The sequence below is a fragment of the Perognathus longimembris genome, chromosome 10 (genome assembly GCF_023159225.1).
Source record: "Perognathus longimembris pacificus isolate PPM17 chromosome 10, ASM2315922v1, whole genome shotgun sequence".
NCBI classification, from domain to species: Eukaryota; Metazoa; Chordata; class Mammalia; order Rodentia; family Heteromyidae; genus Perognathus; species Perognathus longimembris.
Window position 1 is genome coordinate 57,937,824 of NC_063170.1, and position 19,328 is coordinate 57,957,151.

A 19,328-nucleotide genomic window follows, 5' to 3' on the forward strand; every position below is an offset into this window, starting at 1 on the left:
AAAGCAGCAGGACAAGAATGGCGTGGTGATGGTGATGTGGTAGAGAAAACCAACGGACAGGATCACAGTCCCTTTAATACTTCTTGAATTTACTGAAATAAGAAAAAGAACAAAGTCTCTTCTTACATTTGAAATAAGAAATATCAATCCTTCATTGCCTGGTTCAAGAAAATAAAATAAATGATCCACTAAAAGGTTCGTGGGACTCTGTACTCAATTTTAATTAGATTTTGCCTAACAAGTACAGAGTGGGTAGAGGAGAAATGGCCTTCAGATGGCTGCATTTCTTATTCAGTGAGCTCTATGAGAGCCAAGATGGAGGTATGTACAGTGACCACCATACACTGACCAGTGTGGGCGACAAGATCTTTTTAGAAGAAAACTGATGGGCAATAACCTGTCATTGTCACCAAGGAAGTGAGGACGCTACAGGGTGGCAATCAGAAAGTTGCCCATTTCAATTCTTCCACTGTCAATTCACAACCTGAATGTAGAAAAGAAAGCGGGCAGACAGATAGGAAAAGTAGTGAAGAAAGGTTTCAAAGCCTTTGGATTTCCCCCACTTCCCCTTACTAGCTAACATAATGTATAAGAAATGGTCATGGCTAGGCGCTGGTGGCCCATGCTTGTGATCCTAGCTACTTAGGAGGCTGAGATACAAGGATTGCAGTTTGAAACCAGCTTGGTCAGGAAAGTCCCGGAGACTCTTATTTCCAAGTACCAAAAGCTGGAAGTAGAGCCGTGGCTCAAGCGATAGCATGCTAGCCTTGAGCACAAAAGCTCAGGGACAGTGCCCTGAGTTCAAGTCCCAGGACCAAGCACACAAATGAAAAGAAAGGGAAGGAGGGAGGGAGGGAGGGAGGGAGGGAAAATAATGTCATTACTGTTTTGTGATAAGGGGATGAAGTATTGTTGCTTTATTTTATGGTGTGTGCTTCCAATGCTCAGTAATTCTCAGCTTTTATTATTTGAATTCTTTAATTGGTTTGGAGGTCAAAGACATAAGCAAACTATCAGGACATCATGAAGATGTTTCTGTTGTCTTTAATGCTCTGTCTGTATTTGATTGACTAGTCCCAGATTAATGAAAGCAAAATAACTAAAAGCCGATGGATTTGGATGATGGACTATAGAGAATTGTACTTTTATAACTTCCCAACTTGTCAAGGAGTCTCATAAGGACATCACAAGGGAGAGCGTGCAGGATGAGGGTCTTTCTCCTGCATCTGTCAGATTAGAGAAACAGAACACAGAGGTTATGCCCCATGTCCCCAGGGGTGTGTGCTGTGGATAATGCTACAGGGTTCTCTGTATTCTGAATCGGGGGCTCTCTGTTGATCTGAAAGCTCCCTTGCAGTCATCCTGCCAGCTCCAGTCTAGTTTCAGGGCAATACTAAGATGCTCTTTTGCTTTCTGTCATCTCATAGGTATCCGGTAGTTTTTCAAAGGCTACAGAATCCAGTAGGATGTGATCAACTTTACGTCCTGGGAGCTATGTATACTCTGCCATATATAGTACTATGTATACACTGTATAACCTTCTTTTCAAAAGTTTTAAGTTTTACTTCCTAATGTAATAAATAATGGTAGATATAATCTGCTTAAGCACCGTTTATTTGAAGAGCTTAAAAGAGTTGTAAGACAAAACGTTGGAGGATTCATGGTTTAGATATTTTCTGTTTCCTCATTGAGGGCTGAAAGTGCCTTGTAGGAAGCAGGCTTCATTCTCATCCTCATTGGCTATTCCACGAGATGGAGGCATGGAGAAGGTAAAGACCTGCCCCAGGTCCCAAGACTAGAATTTACCAATCCAGAATCTGGACCCATTCCTCAGGAAGCTCTTAGTTCCTTCTGACTAAGTCATTAGACTCTCCAGGTCTTAATGGAGCACCAGGAAATGCCTGGGTCTGTACACTAGTTTCTCAAAAGAAGAACTACTCAGAATCCAGGCCATGCTTCAGGAAATATCAGAGAGATTTTGTTCATTAAGACAGTGTGAAACAGACCAAATGCTCAGGCTTTTGTAGTCTGAGTCCAGCCTCCTGTATTGATCCATTCTGATTTTGTACTATGTAAAAAATAAGACAATTGGGTTTTCTTTGGCAGGAATACCACCCTATGCCACCATTTGTTGAGATGGGGTGGGATGGGGGGTCTCCCTAACATTTTGCCTTGGTTGGCATTGAACTGCATTCCTTTCTACCTCAGCCTCCTGATCTCAGCCTTCCAAATAGCTGGGAATACAGATATACATATGCTATCATGTCTGGTTTATGTGTCTGGTTTTGTTGTTGTTGTTGTTTTTAGTTTAGAGTATTTCTCCTTTAAAAAGTTTATTTTTCCAAATACCTTTGAGAAGTTAGAACATATAGCTAGACTGAACAGAAACAACCACCTGGCCAATCAGCTATAGCTTATAGCTTCTGTGCTTTTTTTGGGTCAGTGTGGGACTTGAACTCGGGGCCTGAGCCTCTTTGTGCTCAAGGCTAGCACTCTATCACTTGAGCCACAATGCCACTTCTGGTTTTTGAGTGATTAATTGGACCTAAGAGTCTCATGGGAACTGTTTGGCCCAGGCTGTCTTCAAACTCGATCCTCAGATCTCATTCTCCTGAGTAGCTAGGATTACAGGCGTGAGCCACCTGTGCTTTTTAAGTGTGATGCGCATCTTTTAGTTTGCCATAGAATTCACCACCCTCTGTTATTCCCCAATAGCTCATATCCCTCATTTTCTTTTGCCTGTTTTAACTGCTTGCCTACTACAGATGTTTGTCTACTACAGACCACTTATAGGCCATATGCAATTAACTGATTGAGAACACAGACACAGTGGACACAACAATACATGTCATCTACTTACCCAAGGCTAGGTATAGTAAGGAAGGATCTTACTGACAGTGCTAGGCAGGGACCAAGTTGCTCCCTTTCTTACTAAAGCATAAAATTCTGATTCATTAAAATCTAAGAATCTGCCAGCAAATTAACATTTATTTTTAAATGTGCAGGCCTTTCTTTTTTAAGCGTAATAGTGAAATAAGCACATTCCTCTTGTTGCCCTCATTTTCTGTTTATTTTAGTCATGTTTCTGTCCTCATCATTATCGAGTCTGGACCCTTTGTGAAGTTTCAAGTGTCTGTGAACCTCTGGGAGCCTGTGAGATTAAAAAAGAACACTTGGAGATGGTCAGCCTAAAGCATTTTGTTATCTGGAGCACTTAGGCCAATTTATGAATCTCAAATATGTATGACTAAAATGCGGTCTTCTTATCCCAGTAGTAGTAAGCATGTGTCAACATTTTACAATGGGATTGGTTTGCCTCCTCTTCTTTTGCTCAGCCATGTTTTAAACTGGGAGTCATCTGGGCTTCCCATTTGTGCACAGTACATATTCCATAATTTGTACTGGTTAAGCACATAACAATTATGCATCATGATGATTTCTATGTTCCCTACTTGAGGACTGGGGAAGACATGTCTTATGTTCTTTGTAAGTGTGCCCCCAGGTATATGTGTGAGTGTTTGTGTAAATGTGTGTGTAAATATGTGTACATATAACTGTGTGTGTGTGTCTCTCATGCTGTTTAGGACAGACACCTCCCCTCCCTCTGATGTGAGATCAGAAGGCTAGTTACAAGTGCGCCCAGCTAAGAATAAGGTGCCTGTTGAGAGCAGGATGCAGAGTACAGCTTGAAAGTTCAGCCCAGTGTCCTCCCCACTGAGAGCCCATCTTCTTGAAGTCGGAAGTGGCAGCTTCTTGGCCATTAGGAAAGTCTCATGTGTAATATTTGCTTGTAGGCAGTGTCTCCTCCGAAAGGGGCACCCGGCTCTTAACCTATTACTGAAAGAGAAATACCATTGTCTATTAATACGACTGGAACGAAAGATGAATAGTGAATTGGCCTTGATCTGACAGTGAGTTTGACTTTGATAGCTCATCCCTTAAAAAGGTTCTTTTATATTTAAGAAAAAAAGCATGACGTCAAGCCAGGGAAGGGGGGTGGTGCAATTGATATCGATATTTAAGCCCCAAATTGTAGGAAATTTTTTTAAAAAGCCCCTTGTGAGAACTTTTTTTTAAACATGCATAACTAATTAGCTTAGGTTATTATAAGCAGAGCCGCTCTGACAGTTTCCGGCAGTGTCTCAGGATACCTTGTTTATAGTGCCTTCTGTATGCCGGCTGCTCTTGGAATTGGAATTGCAGGAAGTCAAGGGAGGACTAGTCTACAGATTCTCATTGGATTGGTGCCACATAAAACATTGTTATGCTGGAAATGCTAGAATATAATCACTACCAGGTGAGCTGCGTTCTTACTTATCTTTGGTTTCTGAGATAACAATGCTGTAAAAATTGACTCATATACCCTTTAAATGTCTCTATAATAAGCACTCTGGTTTCAGTAAATACAGATCTTGCTCTCTTAATGCCGTTTATTGTCTGGTGCCCTTAGAGGTAATTCAGTATGCTGGTGTAGTCTTGAACAAAGTAAAAATTACTAGGATTTATTCTCCTGGTGTGTGGCCGTTCATAGTTCATAAGATTACATTGTGTTTATCAAGGGAAAGGGGAGTCCAAATTGATTTTTTTTTTAGAAAAGCATCCCAAATTCTGTATCCAAGTTCACAGGAAAAGGAGGGGAAATCCTGATTGCCGATGACAGTGTTGCCTTTGAAAATGCATCCATAGGAGTGTTGTGTGATTGAAAGAAGCTGTTTTACATGCAGTCACTTTTCCCATTGAAGTTGTTCAAAAGTAGGATGCTACATAATCATGTTCAAAGGGATTAATCCACAGCTCATTGATTTAGCTATTGAAAACTTTCTGTTTATTTTCTACAACATTTTACAGTTGATTCTTAGGATGGGTATTCTGTATCTGTCAGGGATGGGGAAAGGGTTAACACAAAGTCATTCTGTTTGAAAGAATGTGGAAGGTAAATTGAGTTTTGCATTGTCTTCAAGTTCCTTGTGTCTTTTGACATCTTTTCAGGTGTGTTGGGAGATTTTTTTTTCTATTTTTCTTTTTCCTTTTTTACCCCTGTACAGAGAACTTGTGAATTTTCAATAGTGAGAGATGAGAAGGGTACAAAGTTTGAAAGAGATGTCTAATGAGTCCGCAGACAAAGTTTTACCTAAATCCTCCGAGTCAGGTTTTGAACTTCAGTAATATCAAAATCATTAGCGCAGTGCCTGGTCCACAACTGAGCTCAGTAATTGATTCTTTTCATGGATTTGTCAGTCTCTTGCCTTGTGGCTGAAGGAAGAGCTGTTCAAAAGTTAAAAAAAATAATAGTAATAATCATGCTCTTCTTTTCCCTTCGTGACTATGTTCAGGTGCAGACTCACCTGGAAAATCCTACCAAGTACCACATACAGCAAGCCCAAAGGCAGCAGGTAAAGCAGTACCTTTCTACCACTTTAGCAAATAAACATGCCAACCAAGTCCTGAGCTTGCCATGTCCAAACCAGCCTGGCGATCATGTCATGCCACCAGTGCCCGGGAGCAGCGCACCCAACAGCCCCATGGCTATGCTCACACTTAACTCCAACTGTGAAAAAGAGGTAATTTATGTCTCCTCTCCTCTCCTCTTTCCTTACACTCAGTAACTGTCTGTTGGGTATTCTTGCCCTTAACTCTGGACTCTATTTTGTTCACCTGCACACCCCCCCCCCCATCACTAGCTGCTGTCTTTGATTCACCAAGTGTGGCTGTGACATTGCCAGCCTTGTGTCCCTGCCACTGGGTTATTGGGTTTATTGCACATGATGGAGACTTGAGCCCGCTCTACGCAGAAGGTGGAAGCAGGAAGCTTTCTCCAGTATTCCTGCTACAGCGCTGAGTGCTCGCTTCCCTCCCATACCCTCCTAAGAAGCAGCAAAAATACAAAGAGAGGAGAAGGGGAGGTGGGAAAGGAAATGCAAAAAATAGAAAAGGTGTGGGACAGGCGGTTTTGAAGTTCCGCTTGTTGTGAAGGTCTGGAATAGTATTTTTATTTCTCTGAGTCGGAAAAAAAAAAAGTAAAAGTACGGAATGTGTGTGGATGGATTTAAATAATAGAGCGCAGTGAAACTTGAACAGAAAAGCCAAGGTTTGGTGCTAGCTACATTCCGTTCCATAACGAAATAGCTTCTGCTGCCCGTCAAATCTGCTTTGGTGAAAGGCTGGCTTGGAGACAAGACGCGCATAGACCTTCAAGCCCATTGTTGTAGCAAATGTGAGAGCATGAAAAAAATTCCTGAGAGGACAGTTGTGATTTAATGATTGTTGCTTTCAAATTAGGAAATGATAAGCCTCATGTTAATGGCGTTTTCACTGTACTTTGAAATGTTTATGTGAATTCCCAGGTGACTCTTCCAAAAGTTTTTTCTTAAAAGTTGCATTCAGTTTTTTCTAAAAAGTTAACACTGAAGCACTGGAGGGACTAAGTCTTTTCCCCTAACTGAGCCCAAACCAAAAGCTGATTTTCGCTGTTTTGGTCATCTAGTATGATGACTCGGTACCAGTCTGTCCTTCATTGTGCTGTGTCTTGCTCAGATGCTTTGTCTGAAAGCTACATCCATCATGTTGCTCTACCATCAGCCTCGTGTGAACATGTCATTTGAAAAGCCATCTGCCATCTCAAGTCACGGCCCATTTCTGTTTGTGTTTTTGCAGGGATTTTATAAGTTTGAAGAGCAAAACAGGGCAGAGAGCGAGTGCCCAAGTATGAACACGCATTCCCGCGCGTCGTGTATGCAGGTACTGGATGACTTGACGGCCTCAGGATGTCACACTTTATAATGACAATCTATATTTGTGGCTCATCACACCTTTCTGGTGGTGACTTAAGGGTTTAGGGCTTGAGGGTTCTTTTTCCCTTCCTTCCCATTGATTTTTTTTTTTTAAGTAGGAGAAACTATGTTCAAGACCATTTTATTCACACTAATTCATGATTCAATAATTACTAAGGCAATTCAGTGTATTTTTCCCTAGATGATCTTATATCATAAACAAAGGGGACAAAACATATAGGTCTTAATTGAAAAATAAGATATAATATGTTCTGTTTCACTTCACTTATCATCATTAATGTGTTGGGAAGATTTATAAGGTAGCAATTTTTATAGAATATTATTGTATTATATATATGTATATATATACATATACATATATGCTTTTTTTTTTTGTCCAAGATGGACACTCAAATTCAGGACCTGATGCTTTTGCTCATTGGCTAGCACTCTACCAACTGAGCCACATCTCCTACCCCAGACCTATATATAGGTCTTATAAATGGAACTTATAAATGGAACTTCATTGTACATAAATTCTGGAACTCTATTAATATATCTTAGATATTAATAATATCTAGTGGGTATTTTACCAAGTAATTAAAGGTTCTTGTATAACATTTTATCTAATGAAAACATTGTACTTCATCTATTTACATATTTATGTGTATACACAAATATACAAAAGACAGTATAAGCAAACTGTTGTTCCTTTTTGAATTCCTACATTTTCCATATTAGAATTTAGAATATTGTCCATATTCTATAATCGTTATGTTTTCCAGTATCAACTTGCATTGCTTTTGTCATAAGAGGGAAGTTTTTTTTTAACCTCATAAGTACCCTAATTTTATTTTCTTCAAAATAATAGTAAAAATTTACAAAGAAAGATTGTTCATATATCCCTGGCCTCTTTTCCCATTTGTCAACTTTGTTATAAAATCATCTATTACAAACAACATGAATAAAACTGGTGTGCCTAGAGTTGGAACCTAACAGTGTCCAACCATTATTCAAAACCTTTTACTTCCTCTTCTCAGTCATCCCTAATTAGCACTTATGTTAAAAATGTTTACTGTGGGGCTGGGGATATGGCCTAGTGGCAAGAGTGCCTGCCTCGGATACACGAGGCCCTAGGTTCGATTCCCCAGCACCACATATACAGAAAACCGCCAGAAGCGGTGCTGTGGCTCAAGCGGCAGAGTGCTAGCCTTGAGCGAGAAGAAGCCAGGGACAGTGCTCAGGCCCTGAGTCCAAGGCCCAGGACTGGCAAAAAAAAAAAAAATGTTTACTGTGTTCCTGACACAATTAGCAATTTATATAGTTTATTCTGGAATCGAACCAGAATCTGGTAAAGTGGCAAATATTGCTGGCTTCCAGTTTTACAGGTTGGCACACTGAGGTACTTAAAAAATGGAGGCCTTGCCCTTAGTTTAGAAAAACAGGAGAACCTGGATGCCAACCCAAGCCTGAGCTGGTGGAGCCTCCCCTGTTTAAGAGGCGGGCAAGCGGACACAGAGCGCCCTATGCAGCTTGAGCTTTCAGTGTGCACTGTGGAGCCCTGCTGAGGCCCGGCAGAGGCACACCAGCCGACTCAAATACACCAGGCATTTATTACCGACCAACATTTCCGCAGGCTCCCCTGCAACTGCTGCAATGCACACATAATCACCGTTGTTTATTACCAGAACTGGTGCTTGGGTACTTCAGCAATAACATTGATCTAGTGGGAATGGCAGTGCCAAGACTGTAATGGTAACTTGGTCCTGGTGTGCTCCTCAGGGAGCACCAGGTACACTGGCGGCTGTACAGGGAGACACTTGTTTTACAAGTCACTGTACGATCAAGGCAGGGCCAGCCAGGGGCTTTGAGAGATCCCGTATGACCAAAGGGTTGAATTAACCAGCCATGTGTGCCTTCTAGAAGGATATGGGAAGAAAAAAAGCAAAAAGGGAACAGCAACTGTCACTAAAATGAATCTTTACTGTTTAGGACAGGAAGTTCAGCATAGTGGTTGAAGATGTAGGTTAAATCACAGCTCCTACCTAAAGTCATGCATGCTCCCGTGCGTGACTTTAGACAAGCTGCTTCATCTCATATGGACAAATGCTATAATAATAGCATCTACTGATGGGGTTGCTGTTGGCATAATTAATGTATTCTATGGAAATCCCTAAGCGCGGTGCTTGGCACGTAGCAATCACTCCAAGGCTAGCTACAAGGATTATTCACATCACCCGTGGGTGTTAATGATTTTCCACAATATCTTCACTTTTGTGGAAAGAGGAGAATTTACTACCGCTTTAGGTAAGAAAGGACTAAGGAGATCAAACTGTAGTTTTTTCTTATTTCTGTCTCTTTCCCATGGCTCCTTCTCCTACAGATGGATGATGTGATTGATGATATCATTAGCCTGGAATCCAGTTATAATGAAGAAATCCTGGGCTTGATGGATCCTGCCTTGCAGATGGCAAATACGGTACTGATGACCTTCTTCATATTTGTTTTTCCCTCAGGGAAAAGCTTGAGATATTTCCAGTGTTTTCTTCTTTTTCCTGAACACTTTTGTTTGTGGCTGATGAATTTATTAATAATAAAATAGAAAATTATCATAGGCTTTCACAAATAGGGTGAATTTGGTATTAGAAATAAAACTTTTTTCACACATTAGAAATAAAACAAACATTTCAAGAGCATCTCTGAAACTCCGTGATGAAGTTGTACATTCCCTGGAATCCAGTGCGTGTTTGATAGAACGGGAGACCTTGTGATTCTCATTCATGCCTTATGCCCAACTTCGTACACCTCAGCCCAGGAAACTACTATGCACTGTTCTGTTCACACCAGTATATAGTTAGCCTGGACAAGTTAATACAGTTTTAAATGGAGGTGTTTCCATTTGCCGTGTAGCATGATACTGAGAATAGTCTTTGAAAAAATCAGAACTTACTGTATTTTAGTTCATAGACTAGTGGTCCTCTGAACTTGTGTGTTACTATGGTGCTACTGTACATTACGTATTTCCCTATGTCATTTAGAGCCTCACTTGTTTGTTTCTTTTACTTCACCCTTTCATTTGTGTCTTCAGTCCCTATTTCAACAGTCCTACTAGTCTTTTCTGTCATTTTCTGTAAATCCAGTTGTGGTGATATCATTAGTTTTAGATTTGAGTAGGTAGTTTTGCACAAGATTCCGTAGCATAGAACCAAGTCAGCTCTGTAGATAATCCAATCATTACTATGAAACCATTGTATTCTTTAATAACTACTGTTTCAAAGACTCATGTTTATTGAGTTGAAGGAAGAAAAGGGTAATTTTGTGGCTTTTATGAGTATGGGGTTCCTGTTTACCAAGAAAATGAATACTTAGGATTATTGAGCTGTACAGGTTAAAGTGGTGCAGATGATAAATTTCATATTGAACAGTTTCTTTTTATTACATTAAACATTGTCTCAAAAATAAAAATACTTCCAATAGTTTTCTTAGGAACAAGATAGCCTTTAATTCAGCCAAGTGAATTTCTGAACTTCACATGTTCTTTTCTTCCCTTGTTGGTGCAGTTCTTTATGATACCTTACTTGAATACATGTGAAAATAAGTCTGCCCTTGAATCTCAGAGCTTCGCTAGGAGATTTAGGGTTTTGTCTACTTCCCCTCCACTTAAAGTCACCGTCGGATTTCGGAAGAGCCACATGATCTGTCTTTTTGATAAATCTTGTGCAAACTCCCCCAACCTCCTTTGGACCTTTGGTTGGCCTTTGTAGGACCCTTCACTTCCAACTTGAAGCAGCCCATCAGATGCAAGCTGCTCTTGTCAACATCCAGAATTCTGGAGTGTACATGAGCAGAACACTTGGGGAGCTTGCGCCAGGGTATATTTATAAATATACCCAAATGCAGTACATATTTACAATGCCTTGGTGCCCTAGCAGCATGAGTGAGCAATGGCCCAGTCATCTCAAAAATCTTTACTTAAAAGAATGGCCTTTTTGCCATTGGTGTCAAATGGATTCCTGAGCATACTGAAGAGAGCTGTAGAAAGGACATTTTATATCAACATTAGTTGGCCAATCAGCTCCTCTCCTCTCCTCTCCTCTCCTCTCCTCTCCTCTCCTCTCCTCTCCTCTCCTCTCCTCTCCTTTCCATTTCCTTTCCCTTACCCCTCCTCTTTTCTTTTCCTTTCCATTCCATTCCTTTCTTCTCCTTCCTCGTTTCCTCCTTCCCTCCCTCCCTCTCTTTCCTTTCCCCTTCCCCTTCCCCTTCTCTTTCCTCTTTTCTTCCTTTCTTTCTTGCAATGGTAAGAGCCTTTGAACTTGTCTGGCCCAACCAGTACCCACACTTCTCTTCCATGTCCTTCATATTCCACACCAGATATCAGGTAACCAACTTCTTTAAGAGCTCCAAGAAAGGATCTGCAAGAGAGGAGTGAAAAAAATGCAGGGGTCAGAAGTTGGAGAACAGTGAAACCTGGGTTCAGATTTAAACATTGTCATTTATAGTGTGAACTTCCATGCCATTTAGCTTCATGAAGTCTGTTTCCCCCGTGGGTCATTTTACTTGGTACTATTATAGCCTTTAGCAATGGAAATTTAAGTTATATTCAACAACACTGTCTAAATTGTGTACTGCAGTTTGTTCGTTGTAATATTAAATAAGATTTTTCTTTCTCTACTGGGATTTGAACTCAGGGCCTTGAACTTGCTAAGGCATATGCTTTGCCACTGAGCCATGACCCCAGGCCTTTTATACTTTACTCATCTTTCTGATAGGGCCTTACCTTTCTGTCCAGGGCCAGCCTTGGACCACACTCCTACTTAAGACCTTTCAAGGAGCAAGGATGACAGCATGCACTCTCACATTCAGCTTAGTTGTTGAGATGGAGTCTCACTGCCTTGTCTTGACTGGTCTCAAATCTCAGTACTCACCATCTCTTCCTCTGGGATAGCTGGGCTTGCAGGTGTAAGCCACTACAATCATTAAATAGTCTTGGTACTATTTGTTTATTCAGCTGCTATTCACCAGGCATCTGTTATATTCCAGGCCCCATGTTAGAATAATATAGCTTAATCAGTGTCCCTCATTTGCATATTCCACAAACCAGCCCTTTTTGAAGACAGTTATTGTGACTCTATGCTTCTGTCCTTTTGAATGGATATGCGTGTCTCCTTAGCCTCCATTGGTGTTGAGGTATTTTTCCTGTGTTATTTGATTGCTCAGAAACTTTTTAGAATTGATCAAACATCTGTTAAATGCCTCTAGGTGAAGTGCTAGATATTCAAAGGAAAGGTACGCCTTCTGTTCTCATGGGGGCCTGCCATCCAGAGGGGGAGACCAAGTCAGCCAGCCCATGGGTAGAGAAGTATAAGTGAGGAGAGGAGAGGCCACCTCAGGAGAATTCCCAAACAGGAACTATCCCCTGATGTGAATGAGTTCCCAAGCCCTAAGGAGTCCCTTGCAGCCACCGTCAGAAGACACTCACTTTATCCTGCCTTCTGCTCATCTTTTGTTCCACCGTGGTGGCAAAGGCAAAATGTCACCTAATTGGAGTCTTTTTATGACAATTTTTTTTTTGCCAGTCCTGGTGCTTGAACTCAGGGCCTGAGCACTGTCCTTGGCTTCTTTTTGCTCAAGGCTGGCGCATTACCACTTGAGCCACAGAGCCACTTCTCATCGTTTTCTGTATATGTGGTGCTGGAGAAGCGAACCCGGGGCTTTATGTATATGAGGCAAGCACTCTTGCCACTAGGCCATATCCCCAGCCCATGATAGAACTATTATAGCGTTTTTGCCACTCTCAATCAGATGCCTGAATGCATGCTCTTGTTTTGTTTGGGGGGGGGGGAGGGGGACTGGGCATCCAATCCAGGGCCACATGCGTGCTAGGCAAATGCTCTACCACTGTGTTTCAGCCTTTGCATGCTTATTTCTTTTCATTTCTCTGTGTGTGTGCGTGCACATGTGTGTGCGCATGTGCATGTGCATGTGCACACACACCAGTACTAAGGCTTGATCTTAGGACTTAGGCACTGTTCTTTACTTTTTTTTGCTCAAGGCTGGTACTTTATACCACTTGAGCCACAGCTCCACTTTTGGCTTTTTGGTAGTTCATTGGACAAAAGAAGTCTTCTGGACTTTCCCAGCTGCCTTGGAACTGTGGTCTTCAGCCTCAGCCTCTTGAGTAGCTAGGATTACAGTGTGAGCCATGGATGCCCAGTGAATGCTTATCCTTTAGTTTGTTACTTACCCTCGTTACCTCAGTTTCCTCATCTTCAAAGTTCGGGTAATGATCACTTCTACCGCAATGGAATTCATGTAAGAACTGTAAGAATTAATCCATAGCACGCATCAAGAACATTGTCAACCCTGATAAGCTCTCACTAAAAGTTATCAGCTCTTATTTTTGATAAGCCTGGGCTTTAGTTATCAAAAGCACTAACCACACTATTCACACTTGATATCTTTTTCCATACAGTAAGATTTAAGTTGAATATTCTTTATGGTGGGCATTTTTCCCCCTTTTGGTTCTTTGAAATGCTTTATTTCAAGTTAACTACATTTAAAAAAAAAGTGGAAGGAACACTTAGCGAGGAAAATATCCTAAGGGAATTGAGGTCTAGAAATAACTATTGGAAGAGCACAAGGGCCCTCTTGTACCACCACAAACAAAGAATAAAAGTCCCAATTTACTTGTGTTCACAGTGTGCAATTGATATTCAGAGAAGGGGACCATCCAGGAAGAAAAAAATAATAACATTTTACAGTGACCATTTACTTGAAAAAACATTCATTTTAGTGGAGTAGAACCCTGCCGAGCTCAATTCAGACCATGGGTAGGACAAAGGCACAGGCACCGATACCTTCTTTTTATTATTGTGGCTTTCACTGTACAAGTGAAGCCCCATCTGCCTGGTCAGTGTTCTAGGTAAAAACCCAGCAAAGTTGTCGACCAGCCATATTAACGGATAACTCTCCCTGGTTCTCAGTTCCACAGGTGTTATTTTGACCTAATTGTGAGGCTATGTATATAGGGGAATTCTCTGACATAGAAGAGAACCACAGAATTGTTAAATTTTTCTTTTCATTCTTTTTTTTTTCCTCCTTCCTTTCCTTTTTGGGATCCAATCCAGAATCAAGAGTGTGTATTCTGAACTTATTTTTTAAAAAAAGTTCATGCCTATAATCTAGCTACTCAGAAGACTGAGATATGAGGATAGCAGTTCAAAGCCAGTCCAGACAGGAAAGCTTATGAGAGGCTTATCTCTCATTAACTACCAACCCCACCCCACCCCCAAAGCCAGAAGTGGAACTATAGTTGAAGTGGTAGAGTATAGCCTTGAGCAAAAAAACTCAGGGACAGTGCCTAGGCCCTGAGTTATATATGTGTGTATATAATTTATATCATTTCATACATACCTTTTCCCTGTTCTTAGGAACATAATTTCATTCTGGAGTTTAGAATTCGATTTAAAGTGGATTGGTGGAAGACTTGGAGGTTTATCTTTAAGCTAGCTATACATATCACTTGCCTATTAGTTATCCCTAACAAATCAACATAACACAATTCCATGTTTGCCATCCAATTCATATAGGAAAACATATCTCTATGGTTTATATTCTACAGATGTGGGAATAACATTTTTTAGCCTATAGCTTTGAATTTTCAAGTTATATTCTTGCTTTATTTAGAAGTGTCCTATAAATCTGAAACTGAAAGGAATACAGTTTTGGATTTCGGGGGCATCACTAAACTTGATTTTCATGGCAGTAAGATTTCTTTTTCTGGCCCCTTATAGCACCTGGCTGTAACATGCATGTGCTTTCATTCCATGGGAACAAAGTTAGACAAGAATAAAACTGAATACATAGAGCAGGCAGGATTGTCCTTGAGAAAGTGACCTATCTCAAATAGAGCCACTTAGTGAAATGACAGCTAATAATCAAAGTCACTTTTTATCAGTTTCTTAGCTGGAGGGTTCAAGGACATTTTAAATTAGCAGCATGTGTCTTTACTGGCCTTTATAAAGGAGATATGTGTATTATGTTTCTGTAGATATTACAGGTTCTGCCTGCAATAAGGAGCCGAAGAGGGGCCTGGGGTCTGCTGATCTGCCTATCCCAATCTTGTTAGAGCCTATCAGAAAGTCTCCTGTGAACACTGCCCTCCAGCCCCACCTCTCTAGCTAAGAGTGGCACTCATGCAGTATTTATTTATAGGAATAGATGAAAATGGTTACCTAGAAAGGGAAACCTACTTGATTCTATTTTTATTTCATGATAGATTTCCATCTGCATGCTAATGGCCTTTTAAGAAAATGAACAGCCCTACAGGTTAATCACCCCTATTCCAAAAATCCAAAATGTTCCAACATCCAACACGTTTAAAGTGCCAACTTTATGCCTTAAGTGGAGACTTCTACACCTGACCTCATATAACAGGTCAGTCAAAAGGCATGCACACTTAAAATACTATATGAAAGGCAGGTGCACTTAAAATACTATATAAAATGAACTTCAAGTTATGTGTAGAAGATGTATGAAACATGAGTGAATTTCATACTTAGACTTAGATGTCATCTCCAATATACCTCATTTTGTGCATACAATTATTGCAACAAAAAAAATAGAGAAAAGTCCAAAATTCCCACAGCTTTCTGGATATATTCCCAGTAAGCGATACTCAGCCTGCATATCAAGTACAGGCTTCATCAGAAAGATTTGGTCACTACATATTTTTGGTTCTACTTAAATGCTTTCCGAATTTACTTCTCTTTCATATGATCTTTGCAGCGTGCCATCAAAGGAAGGGCTCAATGACCCCAAGTCTACTTAGTCAATAATCACAATTAGAGGGATTAGTTGAAATAATATGAACATAGTGTCACAGTGGTAAAAGAACAAGGTCATGTAATTCTTCATATTTAATATTTAGAATTCTTATCAAGGCCTGAGAAGGAGAAGTGCTTTATGTAGTGTACAAACTACTATAGGAAGTAGTTAAAGGGAAGTGTATACCCAACCCAAGAGGTCAGTGTCAGAAGAAATTAAAAAAAAAGAAATGTACTACTTTAAAACATCCAGTAGTAAAGGGAGAAGAAAGCCTCTGAAGTTAGTTTTGAGGAGACCCAACATTTTGGTTCTTTTATTAAAGTCTCTGGGCTCCCTCTTGTGGCTTTTTGAAAAATTTCAACTTTAGGAAATTAGCAATAAGGAAATTACTTCTCTTCCCAAAATTAAACACATTTTATTGCCTTAAAAAGAGAAGAGAGAAGTGAATAAAGAAAATGAAGGAAATTTACTGTAATGGGAAAGTCAATCAGTTAATATATTCCACATAAAGTACTATTTTATCATCATCACCAACATTTACTACAGTCAGCTTTGGGCTTTGTTCTGCTAGTTGTAGGAGATAATGCCCTTGACACATTATCCATTGTTTCCATGACCCAAATATAAATCCCCCAGGTAGTTATTAGAACCATTGTAGTATGTGAGTATGTCCTTCCCTTTCTTAGCTAAGTCGTACAACTGCTGAGTGAATGAAAAGTAAGTATCTCATGTTTTAATACTTAAAAAAAAAAAGAAAAAGCCAGGTGTTGGTAGTTCATGCTTGTAATCCTGGCTAGCAGGAGGAGGCTGAGATCTGAGGATTGAGGTATGAAGTCAGCCAGGGCAGGAAAGTCCATAAGACTTCTCTTCAATCAACTACCAAAAGGCCAGAAAAGGGTTGTGTCTCGAATGGTAGAACACTAACCTTGAGTAACAGAGCTCAGGGACAGCCCCCAGAACCAGCCCCTATTCCTGCTCCCCAACGAAAAAAAAAAAGCAAACCAAATCCATTTTTTATACCACCTCTTTTCTTTTAAGGAAGCCTGGAATAGGCTAACTATAGTGTGTCTAATTACTATTGCACATCTGTAATCCCACCTAGTTGGGAGATGGAAGTAGGAAGCTGTTGTTTCAACCTGTTGCTTCAAGGAAGCTGTTGCTTTTGGGATGGGGTGGGGAAGGGTGTAGTATGACGCTATTAAGCTGACTACCATAGTTCCAATGGGAGGTGTTTCAGTCTGAGGCGGCCTAACCAAAAGCATAAAGCACTTGTTGGAACTAAAGCAGAAAGGATTGTGTCCTAGCTCAAGTGGTAGGGTATTTGCCTAACAAACACAAAATCCTGTGCTTAAAACTCCGGAAGAGGGGGTAGGGGTGGGGGCAGGCAGCCTGGAGCCTGGGAGTGGATGTGGATTTTATCTGAAGACCTTGGGAAATGTTCAGCAATTCACTGCTGTTCTTTTTTTTAGTTACCAGTCTCCGGAAATTTGATGGACCTTTACAGCAACCAAGGCCTGCCACCCCCAGGTCTCACCATCAGCAACTCCTGTCCAGCCAACCTTCCCAACATTAAAAGGGAGCTCACAGGTACATCAGTGAATACACTGCTTACTGTAATATTCCTTATAGTATAGTCCTCCTTAGGCAGAGTCATTGAGATAGTAATGTGTGCACTCTATCCAACTCCTGCATCTGCGTTCTTCAGTCTCTAGTCATCTAAACACTGTGTGCTATTTTACAGTGGAGGGTTTATATTTGAAAATCCTGGTTGCCAGTGTTTTCCTGAGACCCAGGGTCATGGTGATCACTTCAATGCGGCAGTGAAGGCAGCACAGTGTCTTTATATTACTCCACCCAGCCTAGTGTTTATATTACTCGTAAATTTCCCTTTGACACCCACACTTAAGCCCATGGTTGGGATTAAGGTTAGGACATATTTCTTACGGCTTCGTATGCCTCCTGTTACTAACTCACGTGTAAATGAGCAGAAAATAAATTATGAAATGGAACAACCACAATTATTTTTTCTTGACACCTATGAAGTCACCTGGTTTCATCACTTTGTTTAGTGTTTTAGAGAAGGTACTTGACCATTGAAACATGACCAAAAAAAACCCAAAAAACCCAAAACTGTGGTAGAGCTAGCCTTCTCCCCTGGCAAGTTTTAGGGATCTTGTCCCACAAGTCCATGCCTCCTGCAGAGTTAGGGAAATTGACTGAGAATGTGGCACATGGATTTGGTGCAAAACATCTCTATCCTGTTGAAAAGTATCTTTCCAAAAATGATGGCAGAAAATGGTGGCAAAAGCAAAACATTTTTTAAATTCATTCATTTGGGTTAAAAGAGTAATTAGTTAAGAAGTGAAACCATCCAAAGTCAAAAGCCAGTAGGGACCTTACCAGAAAAGAAACACATGACAACGAAACAACCCCTAAGAGTCACTGAAGAGAAGTGTGTGCAAGTGAAGATCTGTCATTCCTTCCTCTATGAGGAAAGAAAAATCAGGAATGATCTTGATTGGCCATTTCAATTTAGTGACTTCAGCTTCCGAATTATATGATCTGTATCCACATATATGCATATATAGTCAGGAATCATGTAATGACCTGGGTATGTTCTGACAGGTACATTGTCAAATGATGTATGAGCATCATAGAACATGCACTTACCGAAAGAAGGCTGTGATGTCCCTAAGTGCTCACATCTGATAGGACCATTATCATCCATGTAGAACATGACTGTAGATACCCATATCTAATAACCTCCATATAACTTTTATATGTATGCACCTTAGCCACTGTAAGTCACACTACAACACTTATGTTTTAAGAGAAAATTGTAAATTGTAATGTGTAATATATCAGGTATCACTCTTGAAAAGAAACTCCTAGAGGTTCCTGAAGTCAGTAGACATAGCATGTTTTGTTTTATTTTCTTCTCAAAGCAAAAATTAATCTCTCCACACAGAGATCTCACAAGAGTTGGTATGCAAAATACAACTTTCCAGATGGAATTGCTCTACACATACCAATAAAGAGTTGCTCCTAAACGTTGTTAAGTGAGGTTCTTCTAGCACATTCTTTGGAACCTGGATATACATTCTGAGAAAATGAGTTCCTTTTCATGAACCACTGGAGGACATGCTAATCCCAGCTGGGGAGCTTTTCTACTCAGTTTTTATGTCAGGGTATTATTACAGTGTCATCTGAAATCACTGAAAAATTATTTGGCCTGAAAAGCAAATTTGGTTTCTGGTAGTAGAATATCAACCACAAATGTATAAGCCTTTGTTATTTATTTTATTCTTTTTAACACTGGAATATGTTTGAAGTGCCCTGTGTGTTTGCCATTGGTGTTTCACATTTGTGGAAACATATTTGGTATGTGTGGCTTTTGAAAAAGTACACATTTTTTAAAATGTCATTTAGAAAATTATATTTCTTTCCAGATAGGGTAACACTGTATGCTGATATATACAAAAATATAATGAGCCCCTTCCCCTCAACTAAGACATGTTAACAAAAGTCTTAATGTGCCAGGTGCTGTTGTCTAACACCTGCAAATCCTAGTTATCTCTAATTAAACACACACACACACACACACACACACACACACACACACACACACACAGAAGTGGTGCTGTGTCTCAATGGTAGAGTGCTAGCCTCGAGCAAAAGGAACTCAAGGATAGTGCACTGGCCCAGAGTTCAATAAAAAAAAAGAAACATAGA

General features: G+C 40.3%; 1 protein-coding gene across 10 annotated transcripts in view; it reads left to right on the forward strand.

Annotated features, from left to right (window-relative positions):
* Mitf (melanocyte inducing transcription factor) overlaps positions 1-19,328 on the forward strand; it is a 210,400-nt gene that overhangs the window by 172,844 nt on the left and 18,228 nt on the right. For 9 of the 10 annotated variants that reach the window (XM_048356140.1, XM_048356141.1, XM_048356137.1 and 6 more), the window contains 4 exons: positions 5,334-5,561; positions 6,655-6,738; positions 9,154-9,249; positions 17,066-17,183. In XM_048356140.1, coding sequence (XP_048212097.1) covers positions 5,334-5,561; positions 6,655-6,738; positions 9,154-9,249; positions 17,066-17,183 — 526 coding nt within the window. The remainder of the gene's footprint in view (positions 1-5,333; positions 5,562-6,654; positions 6,739-9,153; positions 9,250-17,065; positions 17,184-19,328) is intronic. The other variant, XM_048356146.1, reaches the window with a different exon arrangement.